The 19,794-nt window shown below is 43.5% G+C and overlaps 1 protein-coding gene across 1 annotated transcript in view; it reads right to left on the bottom strand.

Annotated features, from left to right (window-relative positions):
- The window catches only part of FOXO4 (forkhead box O4), a 30,676-nt gene extending 15,354 nt beyond the window's left edge, over nucleotides 1–15,322 (bottom strand). Inside the window, exon 1 of the mRNA XM_060756118.2 lies at nucleotides 14,556–15,322. Within this exon, the coding sequence (XP_060612101.2) occupies nucleotides 14,556–15,029 (474 nt within the window). The 5' untranslated portion in view covers nucleotides 15,030–15,322. The remainder of the gene's footprint in view (nucleotides 1–14,555) is intronic.
- Between the last annotated feature and the right edge of the window lie 4,472 nt (nucleotides 15,323–19,794).

Genomic DNA, 19,794 nt, shown 5'->3' with positions numbered 1-19,794 from the left:
TTTAAGTGGTTTTTGCACTACAAATAAGAGATGTGCAGTGTGCATAGAATTCATTCATGTTTTCTTTTTTCAAATTATAATCCGGCTCTCCAACAGTTTGATGGACTGTGACCTGACCCTCTGTTTAAAAAGTTTGAGGACCCCTGGCCTAGACAATGGGTAACTGTAGAGATATATGTAAACAATATGGAACATTTCCTACGGAAAAGCAAAGCACCTTGTTTCTCTGGCATTAAGTCCTTCAGGAGACCTTTCCTTTAGTATCACCACCTTCAAAAATGTGCTCCTAAATGACAGAATCCTTTCTGAAAAAGTTGGTCTGATTCTTGCTGGCATTCCACCACCTAGCAAAGACCTTACCACTCAAGCAGGATGTATAGGACTCAGTTTAAATAGGAGAGGTGGACTTCTAAATAGTATTTTACAGTCTTTTGTTGTATTAAAATATGTATGTTTCCATGTACAGGGTGAGGCAGCATAACTTCCTTTTTAAAAATGCGTGCCATTCAGTCGGTTGAAGACATAGCAAAGCGCTAGTGGTCTCGTTCGAGAGGCGGGAGTATAAAGTTTTGTCCTGACACAGTTCAGTCGCTATCATGCATTGGAACAGTGAGGAGCGTGCTTTTGCCCTTGAGGCCTACTTTTCGAGCGGATTTGGAGTAGCCGGCCCGCTCTCCAGATTTGGCCCCTTGTGATTTTTTTCTATGGGTTTTTTTGAAACCCCTTGTTTATGTGAACTGTCCAAGGACCCTACAAGGTTTGAAGACCAACATCCAGGAAGAAATTGCCAACGTAACGCCTGCTATGCTGGCAAGAGTCATGACAAACGCCAGAGATCGGTTTACTCAGTGTATGGAGAATGGAGAATAGGGGATGTCACCTATCTAATTTGATCTTCAAAACTACATAAAACAAAACTTTAGGCATGCGCCTACATTATAACAAATTAAAAATTCTGATTGATACAATGGGCTTTATTAAGTTTTGAAAATAGGAAGTTATGCTGCCTACCCTGTATAACCTGCTGTGTTTTACTGACATGGTTTACTGTACTGGAGGCCAGGAAACTTGGCCACTTGGGGAAAACAGAGAAGTGTAATAAGATATTAAATCCAGCCTAAATCTGCCTCCAATCTGAGATGAAGCACACAGATTCTATTACTAGTCAGAGTTGGCACAGAAGTATATGTGTCAAGGCAGTTTTTTACTTGAGCTAAACCAAAGACTTGCCTTAGATGGAGTTCTAGTTAAAGGGAGGTCAGAGAACCTACATTTGCCAGCTAGTAGCTGGAAGAAATGCACCACCTGGCAACTTTAAGGTCCCGCCTCATCCTCCGTTGCTGCAGGACAACTCCTGCACATGCTCCCTTCAGGGGAAACAGTTCCTTTCATGAACTGGCAGACACCACAGCAAAGCCTTCCAGATCGTCCAGAGTGGGCTACAAAGAGCAGGCAGTGCTCACAGTGTGTAAGAAAGGAGTGGGAAAGGGCCGCCTGAGACTCTGATCCCAAGGGCCTTCGGGGTGGGGCATGTTTGTCCTGTTCTCCTTCAGTTTAGCACACCCTGTTTTCGATCTATAGCTTTCGCTCAGGAACTGGCAACACCTAAGACATTCTCAATGGATTCCCTAGGAAGGATACTCAGAGGTGTTGCTGGAACATGACTGTGCCAGCTGAGCAACCGTGCTTACGTTCTCCTCTCTCCTTGCCATCATGTTTTTGCCGCAGGTCATCCCAGAGGTGCTGCTCAACTTCCCGCCCCATTCCCCTGCTTTCCAAAAGCAGAACCATTTGTTATGTGTTCTTCCTGATCATTGGCACTGAACCTCATGCCATGCTGGAACATGCTCTGGAGAGATTCCAGCATGACTCGCATGTCAACAACAAACGTTTGCAGGGCTATAAGACTCAGAGAATCCAATGAGGCAATCAAATGGATCCCATTCTCCGTTTCAGTATCTACAGTTCTTTCTTCTACTCCACCCCACCCTCCGTATCCTAAAACCCTAATTTAGAGGACTAGGAATCCCTCTAAAGCTATAATAGAAGAGGGAAGGAAGTCTCAATTTAATTGAAGACACTGCTGTGCGTCTTCCAGTAAGAAACCGAAATCACTATCACCATCACCAGGAACAAGCCCAAATACTCAGGAATTGTTTAAATAAAACAAGCAGGGAAAGGCCAACTTATATAAAGTTTACCCAGAAACAATGGGGCAACTGTAAATACTAAACCACTTTTCTTTACAAGCCAATTAGAGTGTTATTTCCATTGTCTTATTCTTACAAGCAGCTCCTACATCTCTTCACTGAATTGTGTAGATTTTGTATGTTTTTCTTTTTTGTCAAATGTCTAGGAAGTATTTCCATGCAAGGTTTTTAATAAACAGGATCCCAGATGTTGACAGTTTAGGAACTGGGCACTTTGGGGAGTCTTCCAGGGATGCAGGCCTTTGTGGCCTAGAAGCCCTATACCTTTAGGATGCTTTCCTGTTTTTACTGAGCAGTGTCCCAGTCACACCAAGATAGCAAACAAAAGTATTCCTGGCAGAGTGTAAATTATCCACTTGTCAGATCTGACCAAATCAATTCTACATTTTACCTAGAATAGCCTCCACTGACTCACTGGATGTAACAGAGGATATTAACCTTTGGACAAATGTGGTTATGACCAGATTACATAATATTACCTTTGGCAGTATGAGATAGTTTTAAAAAACTGGTTTATTTGTTTGTTTTTAAGAAGTCTGATTATTTACATTTACTCTGTATCCATAGTACCAGTGCTGCTTCAGAGCTTTTGACAAGACACCATACTTCCTCCTGCATCTCAACGTTTAATACATCCTTGTATACGGCCCTGGGCTACCAGGTGCTGCATGTAAACGAGCGAATGTACTGGTGGTGCAGAAACATCCTCCACATCTGCATAAGGACACACCTCTGTCTCTTCAATCCCAGCCCAGTTAAAATTATAATTTCAATTTCAGTGTTCTCCAAGTGTTAATGAGTGGAGTTCTGGCTTACAAAGGTTCAAATTCTACCAAAGATTTTAATGTTGATAATGTTACACACTCCAAGAAGTGTCATTTTCTGTCACTGTGTCATTTGTTTATTGTTGCCTTCTAGTTATTTTGAGGTTGTAGTGGCATTTTCTGTCACAACCCATCTATGGCACTTCCATTCTAATGTTTTGTCAATCCATTTGGAATTGCTCCCATAGCACCATCTCCCTAATGGACCTTCAGTTGTTTTCTTTTCCCAGAGGCTTTGAACCTCAATTTGCCACCTCAGCCATTCTCCATTTTGAAAAAAAAATTAATTTCTTCCAGTATTACATTCTTATGGAGAAAGAGAACTGATCAAAACTGAAGACGGCTAAATATAATGGTAGTAGCCCATCAGTCATCAGACTGGGGTTTCTGAAGTAGAACATTTTCAAACAAATCCTTACAACCTCAAAATAACTAGAAGGCAACAATAAACAAACCAATGGAACCCTATTTGAACATTACTCCCAGTCTGCAGGAGCCTTAAAAAAAATCAAAATATTCCCCTAAGCCAGTGGTTCTCAACCTTCCTAATACCACAACCTCTTAATACAGTTCCTCATGTTGTGGTGACCCCCAACCATAAAATTATTTTTGTTGCTACTTCACAACTGTAATTTTGCTACTGTTATGAATCTTAATGTAAACATCTGATATGCAAGATGTATTTTCATTCATTGGATGAAATTTGGCACAAATACCCAATATACCCAAATATGAATACTGGTGGGGATAGGGGTGGGGTTGATTTGTCATTTGGGAGTTGTAATTGCTGGAATTTATAGTTAACCGACAATCAAAGAGCATTCTGAACTCTACCAATGATGGAACTGAACCAAACTTGGCACACAGAACTCCCATGATCAACAGAACATACAGGAAGAGTTTGGTGGGCATTGACCTTGAGTTTTGGAGTGCTAGTTCACCACATACATCCAGAAGAGCACTTTGGACTCAAGCAATGATGGATCTGGACCAAACTTGGCACAGATACTCAATAAGCCCAAATGTGAACACTGGTGGATGGGATCCTTGAAGGGACTGGATTGACCTTGAAGGAGCTGGGGATGGTGACAACCGACAGGGTCCCCAGCTCTGGCATGGACTGGTCCATGAAGTCACGAAGAGTTGGAAATGACTGAACAAATAAACTACAACAAACAATTAAAGAGCATTCTGAACCCAACCAACAATACAATTGGGCCGAACTTTCCACACAGAACCTTCATGACCAACAGAAAACACTGTGTTTTCTGATGGTCTTTGATGACCCCTCTGACATCCCCCTTGTGACCCCCAGGTTGAGAAACGCTGCACTAAACCCTCAAGATTGATCAGAAAAGAAGGTAAGTAGTTATGCTTAACTGAGAGGCAGAATACGGTAAATTGTATAGACACTTTCAGTAATTGCCAAAGATGGCAATGACCGCCATGAGATTAAAGCAATCTCACAATCTCCAGGCATTTTTTTTTATCGTTTTAAGCACAAGCTCTAAAAGGTGGATAATTCATGCATGTGCTGCTGCTATTCTGGGATTTGGGAGAGGCTCAAGGGGAGGGGAACGGCTCTCATCCGAAGCCTCAAAAGGAGCCAACTCCCTTTACGAGTGCCATTCCACATTTTTAGATCAAAACAAGGCTCATACTGGCGAGAAAGACTCTTCTTTCTCAATGCCTTTTCAGCCTTACTGAGCTTCCTCTGAACAAGGCAGTGAGGTCCTCTCACTCTCTTTCTGCCTTGAGCTCCCTTTCTGAAGGAAGGCTTGTGAGAGCCAGGAATGCCGGCTATGAACGAGTTATTTATATGAAGCATCAGTGCAGCTGGGTGACAAAGAACTGTAGCCCAGTATTGAAAACTTTTCGAGGGACACTGGGTCTTGCACAGCAGCCTGGCTGAGAATGCTAGCCTGCTCATGCCTTTCCAAGAAACCACTGAGAACATTTACAAAGGGGGCAGGGAGGAGCCTTTCTTGGAAGTACCGAAACAAAGTGAACCAAAGGGTCAAGCTCAAAGGGAGGGGCCGCAAGGAAGAGTGGAGTCTGGAGGGAAATCTATATTATCTCTCTGCCACCCCAACTCTAATACTAGTTCATTCCCAACTTCAGGTAATAACCAAGACATGGAAGGCCCAGAAAAATCGGCATCTTGATTCAAACAGGTTAGAATAGGTCATTCAAAGGAAATTTGTGGAACAAAATAGAATAATGGTCCAGTTTCTTACTGCCACTCTAAACACCCCTACGACTGTTACATTCTCAGAAAGCTTCAAGAGATATCTAAATCCCCAGATTATTATTATTATTATTATTATTATTATTATTATCATTATTTGAAACACAACAAGACGAGTCCACAGGAAACAAGATCACTCTGCTGGCTGTTGTATAGGATCACAAGTTGAGATACTTCCCAAGTGTCTAGGACTGTGTGATGTATCGGTGAATAATGTGTACAGATCCAAGTAAGGTGGCCTTTTGCAGCTGACAGATGGTAATTTTAGCAGTGCCGATTGTGTTTAAGTGTAGGCCAAGGTCTTTAGGCACTGCACCCAGTGTGCCAATCACCACTGTGACCACCTTGACTGGCTTGTGCCAGAGTCTTTGCAGTTTGATCTTTAAACCCTCATATCATGTCATCTCTTCCAGTTGTTTCTCCTCAATCCTGCTGTCTCCTGGGATTGCAACATCAACTATCCATATTTGGTTTTATTATCATTATCATTATAAAAGCCCCCGGTGGCGCAGGGGGTTAAACCCCTGTGCCGACAGGAGTGAAGACCAACAGGCCACAGTTTCGAATCCGGGGAGAGCACGGATGAGCTCCCTCTATCAGCTCCCGCTCCTTGTGCGGGGACATGAGAGAAGCCTCCCACAAGGATGATAAAACACCAAAACATCTGGGCGTCCCCTGCGCAACATCCTTGCAGACAGCCAATTCTCTCACACCAGAAGCGACTTGCAATTTCTCAAGTCACTCCTGACACGACTAACTATCATTATCATTGTTATTTGTATCTTGCTTTTTCTCTCTCTCTCTCTCTCTCTCTCTCAAAAAAAGAAGAGATGCAAAGCATCTCTGTCCCTGATTTCAGCCAAAGCAACAAAAGGAGGGCAGAGACTGGCATTGCTAACAGCTGCACATGGGGTGATCTACTGCAAACTGGTTTGTCCTGGGAATTTAGTTGCCAGGTGGATATCTGGGACATTGCATGGTAATTAGTTCAGTGAGGTGAGAGAAGGAAAAGGAAGTTGAACCAATCCCAGTCTTCTGTTCAAAGACATGCCCTGGAGCAGTCCTCGGCACATGCAAAGGAAGACCAAGTCTAGAAGTCCAGGGCAAAAGCCTGAGCAAGGGCTAAGACTTAGAGAGACTGGTCCCTTCTCACAAACAAGGTTCAAAGCCAACACTGAGAAGTCCAGAGGGACAGAACTGAGGACCCGCAATCCTGTATATGTTCCTGAACTCGTCCCCATCAGCCTCTGCAAGCGTGCCTAACAGTTCATCAACAAAGTCGTCCCATCCTGTTCCCGCCCCCTCTGCTCCTGCATCAAATCAACCTAAAAAAAGGTGCAGTGGGCATCTCTTCTGTTTCTCTTGCCCTCAGACCCACTGAATAATCCAGTACTGTTCTCCTGGAGCTGTTGCTCCCATGGCTGCCTGCAAATCCAGGCTTGGTCCATATGTTCATACTGCACTTCTGATAATCCATCTCTTGGCTCCTGGAGCCCCTGCTTCCACTGAACTTTTGAAAATCCAGCTTTGCATTTCTGAACCAATTCCTTCAATGGCATCACTGATTAATCCAGCCCTGAACCCCTAAACCCTTTGCTACCATTGCAACCTGAAAATCCAGCTGTGGCCTATATATTCCCACTGCCCTGTTGATAATGTAGCCTTGGCCTCTGGAGCCTTTGCTCTCTTTGCACCATGCCTTGTCAAACTTCAGAACCTGGAGTCCTTGGTCCCATTGCAGACTGCAAACTCAGCCCTGATCCATATTTTCATGTTGCACTACTGATAATTCAATCCTGTGCTCCTGCAACCTTTTCTCCCATTGCACCCTTGAATTTCTGAACCAGCAAGACACCAGCAAGAGAAAAAGCAAGATACAAACAACAATAGGTTTTTTAAATCCTTGTGTTACTGTTTATATGTGAGTTATATTAATTCTATTGTTTTTGCTTATTGTTTTTTGTTTTATTGATGTGTTGTCAGGCTTGGCCTCATGTAAGCCGCTCTGAGTCCCCTTGGGGAGATGGTGGCGAGGTATAAATAAATTATTATTATTATTATCATTATTATTATTATTATTATTAATAATAATAAATAAATTATTATTATTGTTGTTTCCGTTGGTGCCTGCGCAGGCGCAGACACTCCACATGTGTGCATTCAGAGACCACGAAGAAAAATATTATTTACTCCACTGATCACATCACTGATTAGGACAACCCTGAACACCACATTTCAACTGGTTTCTACCCATTGCAACCTGAAAATCCCATATGTTCCTGCTACATTCTTGGAAATTTACCCCTGACTTTATGAAACCTTCGCTTCTGAATCCAGCCTTAAATTTCTGAACCATTTCCACCCATTGCAGCTTTGATGAATCCAATCCTCAAACCCTCTCTCTCACTTCAGTTTAAGAATCCCCGTATATTTATTCCTGTTGCAACCTCGAGAATGCACTTCAACTTCCCACAGCCTTTGCTCCACTGAACCCTTGAAATTCTGAACCATTTACTTCCTTGGCATCACTGATTAATCCAGCCCTGAATCCCTGAAGTCTTTCCTCCCATTGCAATCTGAGAAATCCTGTATGTTCCTGCTGCAATCCTGATATGCAATTCACCCCTGACTTTGCACAGCCTTTGCTTCCCTTGTACCCTTGAAAAGTCATCCCTACTACACTTGCTCCAAGGGCATAATTAATCCATCGTTGAACTATTTACGCCCATAGCATCATTGATTAATCCAGCTCTGAATCCCTTGCTCCCAATGCAACCTGCAAAGCTAGCTTTGGCCCATATGTTCCGGTTGCACTTTTGATAATCCAGCCCTGGGCTCCTAGAGCCTTTAATTTCTGAACCATTTGTTCGCATAGTATCTTTGATGAATCCAGCCCCTGAACCCCTAATACCTTTGCTCCCACTGGAACCTGAGAACCCAGCCATGGCCCATATGTTCCTATTGCAATCTGGACAACTCACCCTTGAGTCCCAAAGCCTTTGATCCTCTTCCATCCTTGAATTTCTGAACTATTTATTCCCATGGAATCACTCATGAATCTAGCTCTGAATCCTGAAGACTATTTCCATTGCAACTTGAAAATCCCATATGCCCCTGCTGCAATCTGGGTTACTCAGTCCTGGTTTCCTGTAGCCTTTGCTTTCACTGAACCATTTATTTTATTTTATTTCTTTTTTTTAAATTTTTTTAAAATTTATTTTATCATAATTCACTACATTTGTTGTGCATTGCTTGTTTTACAGCGATACAACTTACCATACTTTAACTTTTTGGCATCTACTGTTATTTTTATGCTTATACATATTATCTATATGTATAAGCGGCAGCATTCTAAATATAAAATTTATAATCGGAAATAATTTCATTTTTATTAATGCTATCGTTCCAAACCAAGATAAATTTTTATTTTCATACTCTATTAATTTTTTTGCTACTACATCTACCTCTTCCATTTCTTTTCGGTCCTTTGTTATTATTACTCCCAGATATTTAACTTTATTCATAATTCTAATTCCCATTTTACTCTGAACCATTGAATTTCTGAATCATACTCTCCATGGCATCACTGATGAACCTGGATTCCTGAAGCCTTTGCAGCCTGTGAATCCTATATAATAATGCTGATCAATACCTCAAATGTTTTGGTGCCTCAAATGTTAGCCCTGTCCAAAAATGGCACCAGATTTCCCCTATCAGCTCTAGTTTTTAAGATATAGATGGCATCTACAATCGCCACCTGCTTGGCCACAGAAAACGATGATAGCCCTAAGAAACTAGAGCTGATAATGTCAATTTGATGCAATTTAGACCTGGAGGACTACACTAGAGCATTCATCTACTTTCAGTCCTGTGGCTGCCTCCTGCAGAATTCTGGATTTTGTAGTTTAGTGGAGGCCCAGGAGTTCCCTGGCTGAGCATTTTAAAGGCCTCTCCCTGAACTAAAAAAAACCCCATAATTCTGCAGGAGGCAGCCACAGGATTGAAAGTGGATAGATGCTTGAGGTCCCTAGACTGTAGAATGAATGCAGTTTGACACCCTTTAACTGCCATGGCTCAAGGTTAGGGAATGGTGGATGCTGTAGTTTTGGGAAGAGGGCACTCTTTAGCAGAGAAGGCTTAGGACCTTGCAAAACTAGGACTTCCAAGGTTCAACAGTATTGAGACAAACTGAATTCATTCTACAGTGTTGACGCACCCTAGGTCCTTCTAAAACAGGCCTCCTCAAACTGTAGCCCCCCAGCTGCATGGGCTTCCAACTCCCAGAAGCCCCTATTGCCAGCTTATGCAATGGCTAGGAACTCTGGGAGTTGAGAGCCTAAACAGCTGGAGGCCTACAGGTTGGAGGCTGTAGCGGAGATGATTCAATAATAATAATAATAATAATAATAATAATAATAATAATAATAATAATAATAGGCTTCCAAATTCCAGAAGTTCCTATTGTCAGCTTGTGCAATGGCCAGGAATTCTGGGAGTTGAAGGCCCAATGGGAATGGTGGGAGTAGTAGTTTTGTGGTGGGGGCTCTTTGGCAGGGAAGGCTCAAAGCCTTGCAAAACCAGGATTTCCAAAGTTCCATAGTATAAGCAGTTACAAACATCCAATTTACAAGCAATTTACAAGCAAATGAAATATATACTATTAATATTGTGCTATGATGATGATGATGATGATAATAATAATAATAATAATATATTGTATTTACTTTTTACTTGTAAGCCGCTCTGAGTCCCTTTCGGGGTGAGAAGTGTGGCATATAAATGTCGTAATTAAATAAATAAACAAATAGTTAAGAACATAGCAGAGATAACAGGAAGTGAGAGAAATCTACCCCTCAAAAGGGAAATCCACTCCTGGAACAACAAAATTTGGGGGAAAAATATCTGCTCCTGGCTTTAAAGTGTTTTTCCTATTTAATTGAAAGTAGTTGTTCTACTTCAGAAACTTCACTTTTGTGGCTGCCACAAATTAGGCTGAATTGGTTGAGATTCGATGAGATACTCATTGAAAAACTATAGCAAAATGTGCTGCAGAATGTCCCGCAAGAACAAAGTTTTGGCAGCTTAATGAACTTTTCCCATGTTTCTATAATAGAACTAATTAGGAAATGATATTTATGACCCAGGAACAAAAACCGTGTTACATGGTGATAATTATCAGGGAAAAGGGGGTCTCCACTGAAGTTTTCTCTCCAATCCTTGTTTCCACAACAAGCCAAAATTTCCAAAATCCAATTATCACAGGGACAGAAAGTGAGGTGAAATCTTCTGAACCGGATCAGAGACAGCAAACCAAGTACCATAGAGGAGTTCACCCTTACCCATGCTATCCAATTCACTGTTCCTGTGCTATCCAAAGCTAGCGCTCTCTCTCTCTATACACACACAAACACATATATATATGGCTGGAGCTATACTGAAATAATGCACCTGTTCCAACTTACAAACAAATCCAACTTAAGAACAAACCTATAGAGCCTATCTTGTTCGTAACTTGGGGATGGCCTCTACCTCAATCATATATATATATATATATATGGCTGGATGGCTCTCTGTTAGGAGCGATTGGGTGGTGCCTCCCTCCCTAAAGAAATAAAAATGGCCCCCTTCATTCTCTCCTTTAAAAAACAATTAAAAGCCCATCTTTGCACACTAGCATATGGAGCGGAGGGTTAGATGACGGTATTCGGCTAATAGGCCCTGATTGGAAATTGCTATTCTACGCTGGCTTTGTTGGCTCTGTGGGCCCTGTTGTCATCACTGGCCACATAATTAATTTTAAATATTGTAAATGAACTTTTGGTGGTTTTTACATATTGTGTTTATATTTTTATTTTAGATATGATTTTAATTGTTAGATCATGTTATTATTTAATTCTAGGTTGTATGTTTAGTTTTAGATGTTGCTTTACTTTGGAATTGAGGATACAGCTGTTTGTTTATTGTATTTGTATCTATTGTTTTATCAAGGCATCGAATATTTGCCTTTTTATCTGTTGGAATCTACCATAAGTCCCCATGGGGAAATATGTATTTATTTCCAATATTTATACTCCTCCCTTCTCCCCCTGAAAGGGGACTCGGATAGGGTGGAATACAAATAAAGTATTATTAGTATTATTATTATTACTATTATTATTATTATTGGCAGTAAGTAATACAAGGACTGATCAGAGATATGTGCAATTGATATTTCATATTTGGAATGGATTGGAGTACATTTTTTTTAATTATGTGGTTTTAATGTTTATATTAATATGTTTTTAACTCCACCTTTGAATGTCCAACTATTGTTACATTTTTATGATCTAATTGATAGTTATATGTTATTATTGTTTTATGTTAGGTTTCATATGTATGTGAGGCATTAAATTGTGCAATAAATATGCCAAAAACCGCTTTGAGTCCCTTCAGGGGTGAGCAGAGCAGTATACAAGTGAAGTAAATAAATAAATAAAGAATTATTTATGACTCTATATATCTATCTATCACCAGGCCTGGGCAAACTTTGACCCTCCAGGTTTTGGACTTCAACTCCAATTCCTAACAGCCTAATGGCCCATACCTGATTTATACAGACAGCAAAACAAACACCACTACTCTATCCAATGCGTGTGTGTATGTATCAGGCATGGACAAACTTCGGCCCTCCAGGTGTTTTGGAGTTCATCTCTCACAATTCATTTTCCCATTTTTATTTATAGATTTATCATTCAAAATTTATATATCATTTCTCTTTTTTACAATATCTTGGATAGGAGGATATGCCATCTTTTACACAAATAAAAAGAGGAAAATCAAACACATGGTGAGCATACGTCTGGGTCACTTTCAGTTTTCAAGGCTGTATGGCCATGTTCCAGAAACATTGTCTCCTAATGTTTTGCCCACATCTATGGCAGGTCATCCTCAGAGATTGTGAAGTCTGTTAGAAACTAGGCAATTGGGGTTTATATATCTGTGGAATGTCCACGGTGAGAGAAGGAACTCTTGTCTGTTGGAGGTAGGTGTGAATGTGTTGTGGAAGGCTTTCATGGCTGGAATCATTGGGGTGTTGTAAGTTTTTCGGGCTGTATGTCCATGTTCCAGAAGCATTCTCTCCTGATATTTCACCTGCATCTATGACAAGCATCCTCAGAGGTGTCCTCACAACCTCTGAGGATGCCTGTCATAGATGCAGGTGAAACATCAGGAGAGAATGCTTCCGGAACATGGCCATACAGTCTGAAAAACTTAAAACAACCCAGTAGGTGTGAATGTTGCAACTGGCCACCTCAATTAGCATTTAATGGCCTAGCAATTTCAAGGTCTGGCTTCTTGCTGCCTGCCTAGTTTCCAACAGACCTCACAACCTCTGAGGATGCCTGCCATAGATGTAGGCAAAACATCTGGAGAGAATGTTCCTGGAACATGGCCATACACCTTGGAAAACTAACAAGAAGCCGTGAAAGCGTTCAACACTACATTGATTCGAATGTTTTTTAACAATCTGTTAGGAATCATGGGAGTTGGGGTCCAAAAGACCTGGAGGAAGGTGTTTTGCCTATGCCTGATGTATCTATATCTATATAATAGAAATGAATGTTTGTATGTGTGTATGTGGCAGCTTTCTGATTGGTTCACAAACCACTGTGAGCAGCACGGGTGACGGACCTGGACCAAACTTGGCACATATAACCCCCATGACCCCCTTTACATCCTGGTGAGGTTTGGGAGAGGACAGACCAAGGATGATGGGGTCTGTAGTACTTTCAAACCCTTCGGTTTCCACAAACCACTGTGGCCCCCAACAAAGACCGATAAAGACCAAACTTGGCACACAGAGCCTCCATGACCCACTCTACATCCTACTACTGTTCGGAGGGCGGACCATGGATGATGGGACTTGAAGTACCTCCACTCACTTCCAGACACTGCTGCAATCCTCATCCAATGACTGATCAAGACCAAATTTGGCACACAGAGCCCTCATGACCCCCTTTACGTCCTGGTGAGGTTTTGGGGAGGGTGGACAAAGAATGATGGGGTTTATAGTACTTTCGCACCCTTCGGTTCCCACAGACCACTGTGGCCCCCAACAAAGACCGATAAAGACCAAACTTGGCACACAGAGCCCCCATGACCCACTCTACATCCTACTGCTGTTTGGAGGGCGGACCATGGATGATGGGACTTGAAGTACATCCACTCACTTCCCAAGACCGCTGCGACCCTAATCAATGACTGATCAAGGCCAAACTTGGCACACAGAGCCGCCATGACCCACTCTGCATCTGGCGCTGTTTGGAGGAGGATGGACCATGGACAACAGGACTCGCAATACCTGCGCTAACTTCCTGAGAGCACTGCGAGCCACATAAATACCTGATAAAAGACCAACCTTGGCACGCAATGCCTTTCTCAAATAACCCGGGCAACGCCGGGTCCCCAAGCTAGTATGTATATATATATATATGTGTGTGTGTGTGTGTGTGTGTGCGTGTGTATATATATGTATGTATATATATGTGTGTGTATATATATATGTATATATATGTGTGTGTATTCGTATATATATGTATGTATATGTGTATATGTGTGTGTGTGCATATATGTATGTATATATGTGTGTGTATATATATGTATATATGTGTGTGTGTGTCTGTGTGTATATATATATATGTATATATATGTGTGTATGAGTATATATATGTATGTATGTGTGTATATATGTATGTGTGTGTATATATATGTATATATATGTGTGTATGAGTTTATATATGTATGTATGTGTGTATATATGTGTGTATGTATGAACATGAGGAAGAACTTCCTGACTGTGAGAGCCGTTCAGCAGTGGAACTCTCTGCCCCGGAGTGTGGTGGAGGCTCCTTCTTTGGAAGCTTTTAAACAGAGGCTGGATGGCCATCTGTCAGGGGTGTTTTGAATGCAATATTCCTGCTTCTTGGCAGGGGGTTGGACAGGATGGCCCATGAGGTCTCTTCCAACTCTTTGATTCTATTATTCTATGTGTGTGTATGAGTATATATATATGTATGTATGTGTGTATGTGTGTGTGTATATATATATATATATGGCTGGAGTTACATTTAAAAATGTTCACGTTCTGATGAACACACAAACCCAAAAATTGTTCCTGTTCTGACTAAGATACAAATCCAACTGAAGAACCAACCTACAGGGCCTCTCTCTCTCTCTCGTTCGTAAGCGGTGTCAACCCGCGTCAATCCCGCGGCGTAGACCCGTCCTTCTCACCTTCCAGCCGGCGGAGCTGTTGCTGTCTCCCTTGTCGCGGAAGTAGGGCACGGAGCGGACCATCCACTCGTAGATCTGGGCCAGGGTCAGGCGCTTCTCCGGGGCGCTCTCGATGGCCTGGCTGATGAGGTCGGCGTACGACTGGCTGCCCCAGGCATTCCGACGCGCCCCGCCGCCGCTGCTGCTGCTGTTGCCGGTGCTCTTGCGGGGCGCGGGCCCCACTCCTCCTCCTCCTCCTGGTCCTGCTCCTCCTCCTATTCCCGCCGCCGCGGCGACTCCAGGCTCCTCGGGGCTGCCTAGGCCGCTCCCGGCCCCGCCGCCTGCCTCTGCCTCGGGCCCCGCCGCCGCCGCTTCGGGCCTGGGCAGCGGCCAAGTGCAGGAGCGCGGCCGGCTCTGAGGGGGGAACTCCGGGTCCAAAGCGGGCGGCGTTGTCGGCGGCGGCGGAGAGGAGCTGTTCCGCGCCGCCTCCGCCATCTTGGCGCCGCTTTCTCCCTCAGCGACGCATCCCTGGAACTCACCCCCTCCCCGAAAAAAAAACAATGGTACAATCCAAATCGACGAAACCTCTTCTCTTCCCTTCTCCCCTCTCCGAGGTGAGATGGTCCCGTCCGGGCCTACTTCCGCCTTTCCTGGCTTAGGCCTCTCCCTCACCGCCAGCCAACTCAGCCGCCTGCCTCAGCGGGGTTCTGTTTACCCGAGACGTCGGGGAAGTGCGCATGCGCGCCCTCGGGACTCCATTGGGACTCTTGTTTAACTGCGCGTGCGCGTCCTGGGATGGGCGGAGCCTCTCGGACTCGGCGGGACAAGTGAGGAACTGCGCCTGCGCATCGATGAGAGGCATTATTTACCACAGGATTTTCGGGGTCAAGCTTTTTGGGAACTACGCATGCGCAATCCTAGAGGGAGGAACCTCTTGGCTTCGGCGGGACAAGTGAGGAACTACGCCTGCGCATCGTTGGGAGGCATTATTTACCACAGGATTTTCGGGGAACTGCGCATGCGCGATCCTAGAGGGCGGAACCTCTCGGCCTCGGCAGTACAGGCGGCGGGATAAGTGAGGAACTGCGCCTGCGCATCGTTGGGAGGCATTATTTACCACAGATTTTCGGGAAGTGCGCATGCGCTATCCTAGAGGGCGGAGCCTCTCGGGCTCGGCGGTACAGGCTGCAGGACAAGGGATGAACTGCGCCTGCGCATCGTTGGGACGCATTTACCACAGGATTTTCGGGGAACTACGCATGCGCAATGCTAGAGGGCGGAGCCTCTCCGCCTCGGCAGTACAGGCGGCGGGACAAGTGAGGAACTGCGCCTGCGCATCGTTGGGGGGCATTATTTACCACAGGATTTTCGGGGTCAAGTTTTTCGGGAATTACGCATGCGCAATCCTAGAGGGCGGAACCTCTTGGCTTCGGCGATGTTCTGAGAGGAGGGATGTGCGCGTACGCGTTACGGCTGTTCCTCTCTCTTCCACTCTTCTGGTTCAGGACGCCCTCCCCTGTCATCTTTGAGATGTTGCTTTTTTATTCAGGACTAGCCGTCCCCTGCCACGCGTTGTTGTGGCTCAGATGGGGGTTCTGTGAGGGAGGTTTGGCCCAATTCTATCGTTGGTGGGGTTCAGAATGCTCTGTGATTGTAGGTGAACTATAAATCCCAGCAACTACAACTCCCAAATGTCAAGATTATAATTTCCCCAAACTCCACCGTTGTTCACATTTGGGCATATTGAATATTCACGTAGAGTTTGGTCCAGATCCATCATTGTTTGAGTGCACAGTGTTCTCTAATGTAGGTGAACTACAACTCCAAATCCAAAGGACACTGCCAACCAAACCCCTCCAGTATTTTCTGTTGGTCATGGAGAACTGTGTCACCTTTGGTTCAATTCCGTCATTGGTGGGGTTCAGAATGCTCTTTGATTGTAGGTGAACTATAACTCCCAGCAACTACAACTCCCAAATGTCAAGATTCTGTTTCCTCCAAATTCTACCAGTGTTCACATTTGAGCATATTGAGTATATGTGTAGAGTTTGGCCCAGAGCCATCATTGTTTGAGTCCACAGTCATCTTTGGATGTAGGTGAACTACAACTCCAAAACCAAAGGACACTGCCCACCAAACCCTTCCAGTATTTTCTGTTGGTCATGGGAGAACTGTGTGCCAAGTTTGGTTCAATTCCATCGTTGGTGGGGTTTAGAATGTTATTTGTTTGTAGGTGAAGTATAAATCCCAGCAACTACAACTCCCAAATTCTATTTTCCCCAAACTCCATCAGTGTTCACATTTGAACATATTGAGTATTCGTGTAGAGTTTGGTCCAGATCCATCATTGTTTGAGTCCACGGTGTTCTCTGGATGTAGGTGTACTACAAGTCCCAAACTCAAGGTCCAAGCCCACTAAACCCTTCCAGTATTTTCTATTGGTCATGGGAGTCCTGTGTGCCAAGTTTGGTTCAATTCCATCAGTGGGGTTCAGAATGCTCTTTGATTGTAGGTGAACTATAAATCCCAGCAACTACAACACCTAAACGACAAAATCATTTTTTTTTAGTGAAGGACATACATTGGATTGTTAGGTGTGTTGTGGCCAAATTTAGTGTCAATTCGTCCAGTGGTTTTTAATTGCATTTTTATTTTAATTGCATTTTTATTTATACATTGCATTTTTATTTATATAGATTAACGCCGTCCTCATTCATTTAATCCAGTTAATAGAGTAAATCTACATACATTTGCATTTGGAGTCGGATTTTTTTTTAATTTAGAAACGCTGCATTGAAGAGGAGGACAAATAGTATATGCCTTTCCCCTTTTTATTAGGCTCCTGGCTTTTACTCTGAAGGTTTAGGAGCTTTCCAAGGTGCTGAACCTATTTTGGAGGGTCGAAGCACTCTTGAGGCATCGGGAGCTGGATGGCCATCTGTCAGGAGTGCTTTGAATGCAGTTTTCCTGCTTCTTGGCAGAATGGGGTTGGACTGGATGGCCCATGAGGTCTCTTCCAACTCTTTGATTCTATGATCTGGCAACACTCTCTCCATGGTTTTGCTGGAGTCTTCCTTGCAGGATCTTGAGCATTACCTTACTGGCATGTCAAATAACTGCCACTGTACCAAAGTTTAAGCATTCTTTAGCGTTTCCCTTTTATGGTATGGGGATATAAATTGATTTTTTCCAGTCTGATGGCCATTCTTGTGTTTTCCATATTTGCTGGCATATGGCATGCAACAACACCTTGACAGCGTCATGGATAGCTCTCCATTATACATTATCGCTGTCTAAGTGCCAGCCCGGGAGCATGGATAGCTGTTCTTTCTGCAGGAAGAGGGCGGTGCATTATGATGCCATTCAGATTTCTGGGCGGATCGAGTCCTATGTCCTGGACCATGAATGATTATGTCAATGCCATACTTTATGCTAATCCTTTTTGCGGGGTTCTGACTTTCTGGTGCCCCGGATCATGAGTAATTAATGTTTCTCCACTGTCCGACCAATGTGAATCTTTATGCTTATTCTCGTTACCGGGTTCTACCTTTCCGATGCCCCGGATCATGAGTGATCAATGTTTCTCCCCGTCAGGCCAATGCGAATTTTTATGCTTATCCTCGTTGCAGGGCCGTGGCTTAACACGGCCCCGGATCATGAATATTTAATGTTCCTCAATGGCCGTTTAATACGATATAACAAACTTATTCTCGTTCCTGGGTTCTGACTTTTTGATGCCCTGGATCATGAGTAATTAATATTTCTCGCTGCCCGACCAATGCGAATTTTTATGCTTATCCTCGTTGCAGGGTTGCGGTTTAACACGGCCCCGGATCATGAATATTTAATGTTTCTTAATGCCCGTTCAATTCGATATAACATACTTATTCTCGTTCCTGGGTTCTGACTTTTTGATGCCCTGGATCATGAGTAATTAAGGTTTCTCCGCAGCCCGACCAATGCGAATTTTTATGCTTATCCTCGTTACAGGGTTGTGGCTTAACACGGCCCCGGATCATGAATGTTTAATGTTCCTTAATGGCCGATCAATGCTATATAACATACTTATTCTCGTTCCTGGGTTCTGACTTAGAATCATAGAATCAAAGAGTTGGAAGAGACCTCATGGGCCATCCAGTCCAACCCCATTCTGCCAAGAAGCAGGAATATTGCATTCAAATCATCCCTGACAGATGGCCATCCAGCCTCTGTTTAAAAGCTTCCAAAGAAGGAGCCTCCACCACACTCCGGGGCAGAGAGTTCCACTGCTGAACGGCTCTCACAGTCAGGAAGTTATTCCTCATGTTTTTGATGCCCCGGATCATGAGTAATTAATATTTCTCCGCTGCCCGACCAATGCGAATCTGTATGCTTATTCTCCTTGCAGGGCACATTTTCGGAGGCCCCAGAACATGAATGATTGATGTTTCTTCATAGAGAGTCAATACGATATATTATACGAATCCTAGTTACGGGGTTCTGACTTTCCGATGCCCCGGATCATGGGTGACTAATGTTTCTCCGCTGCCCGACCAATGCAAATTTTTATTCTTATCCTCGTTGCAGGGTTGTGGCTTAACACGGCCCCGGATCATGAATATTTAATGTTCTTTAATGTCCGTTCAATTCTATATAACATACTTATTCTCGTTCCTGGGTTCTGACTTTTTGATGCCCCGGATCATGAGTAATTAATGTTTCTCCACTGCCCGACCAATGCGAATCTGTATGCTTAGTCTCCATGCAGGCCCCAGAACATGAATGATTAATGTTTCTTTATGGAGTCAATACGATATATTATACTCATCCTAGTTACGGGATTCCGACTTTCCGATGCCCCAAACATGAATGTTTAATGTTTCTTCATGGAGAGTCAATACGATATATTATACTAATCCTAGTTACGGGGTTCTGACTTTCCGATGCCCCAGAACGTGAATGTTTAATGTTTCTTCATGGAGATTTAATACGATATATTATACTAAACCCAGTTACGGGGTTCTAACTTTCCAATGCCCCAGAACATGAATGATTAATGTTTCTTCATGGAGAGTCAATACAATATATTATACTAATACTAGTTACGGGGTTCTGACTTTCCGATGCCCCGGATCATGGGTGACTGATATTTCTCTACTGCCTGGCCAATGCTAAAGTGTATGCTAATCCTCGTTGCGGGGTTGGAGCGCTCTCTGACCCGGGACCATGGATTCTGAGTGGGATTATGCAGGGCGGAAACGACGCGGTTGCTCTCCGCCCA

Source organism: Anolis sagrei, chromosome 10 (assembly GCF_037176765.1).
Source record: "Anolis sagrei isolate rAnoSag1 chromosome 10, rAnoSag1.mat, whole genome shotgun sequence".
NCBI lineage: Eukaryota > Metazoa > Chordata > Lepidosauria > Squamata > Dactyloidae > Anolis > Anolis sagrei.
Note: the sequence above shows the minus strand (reverse complement) of the source record. Positions and strands in the feature narration are given on the sequence as shown.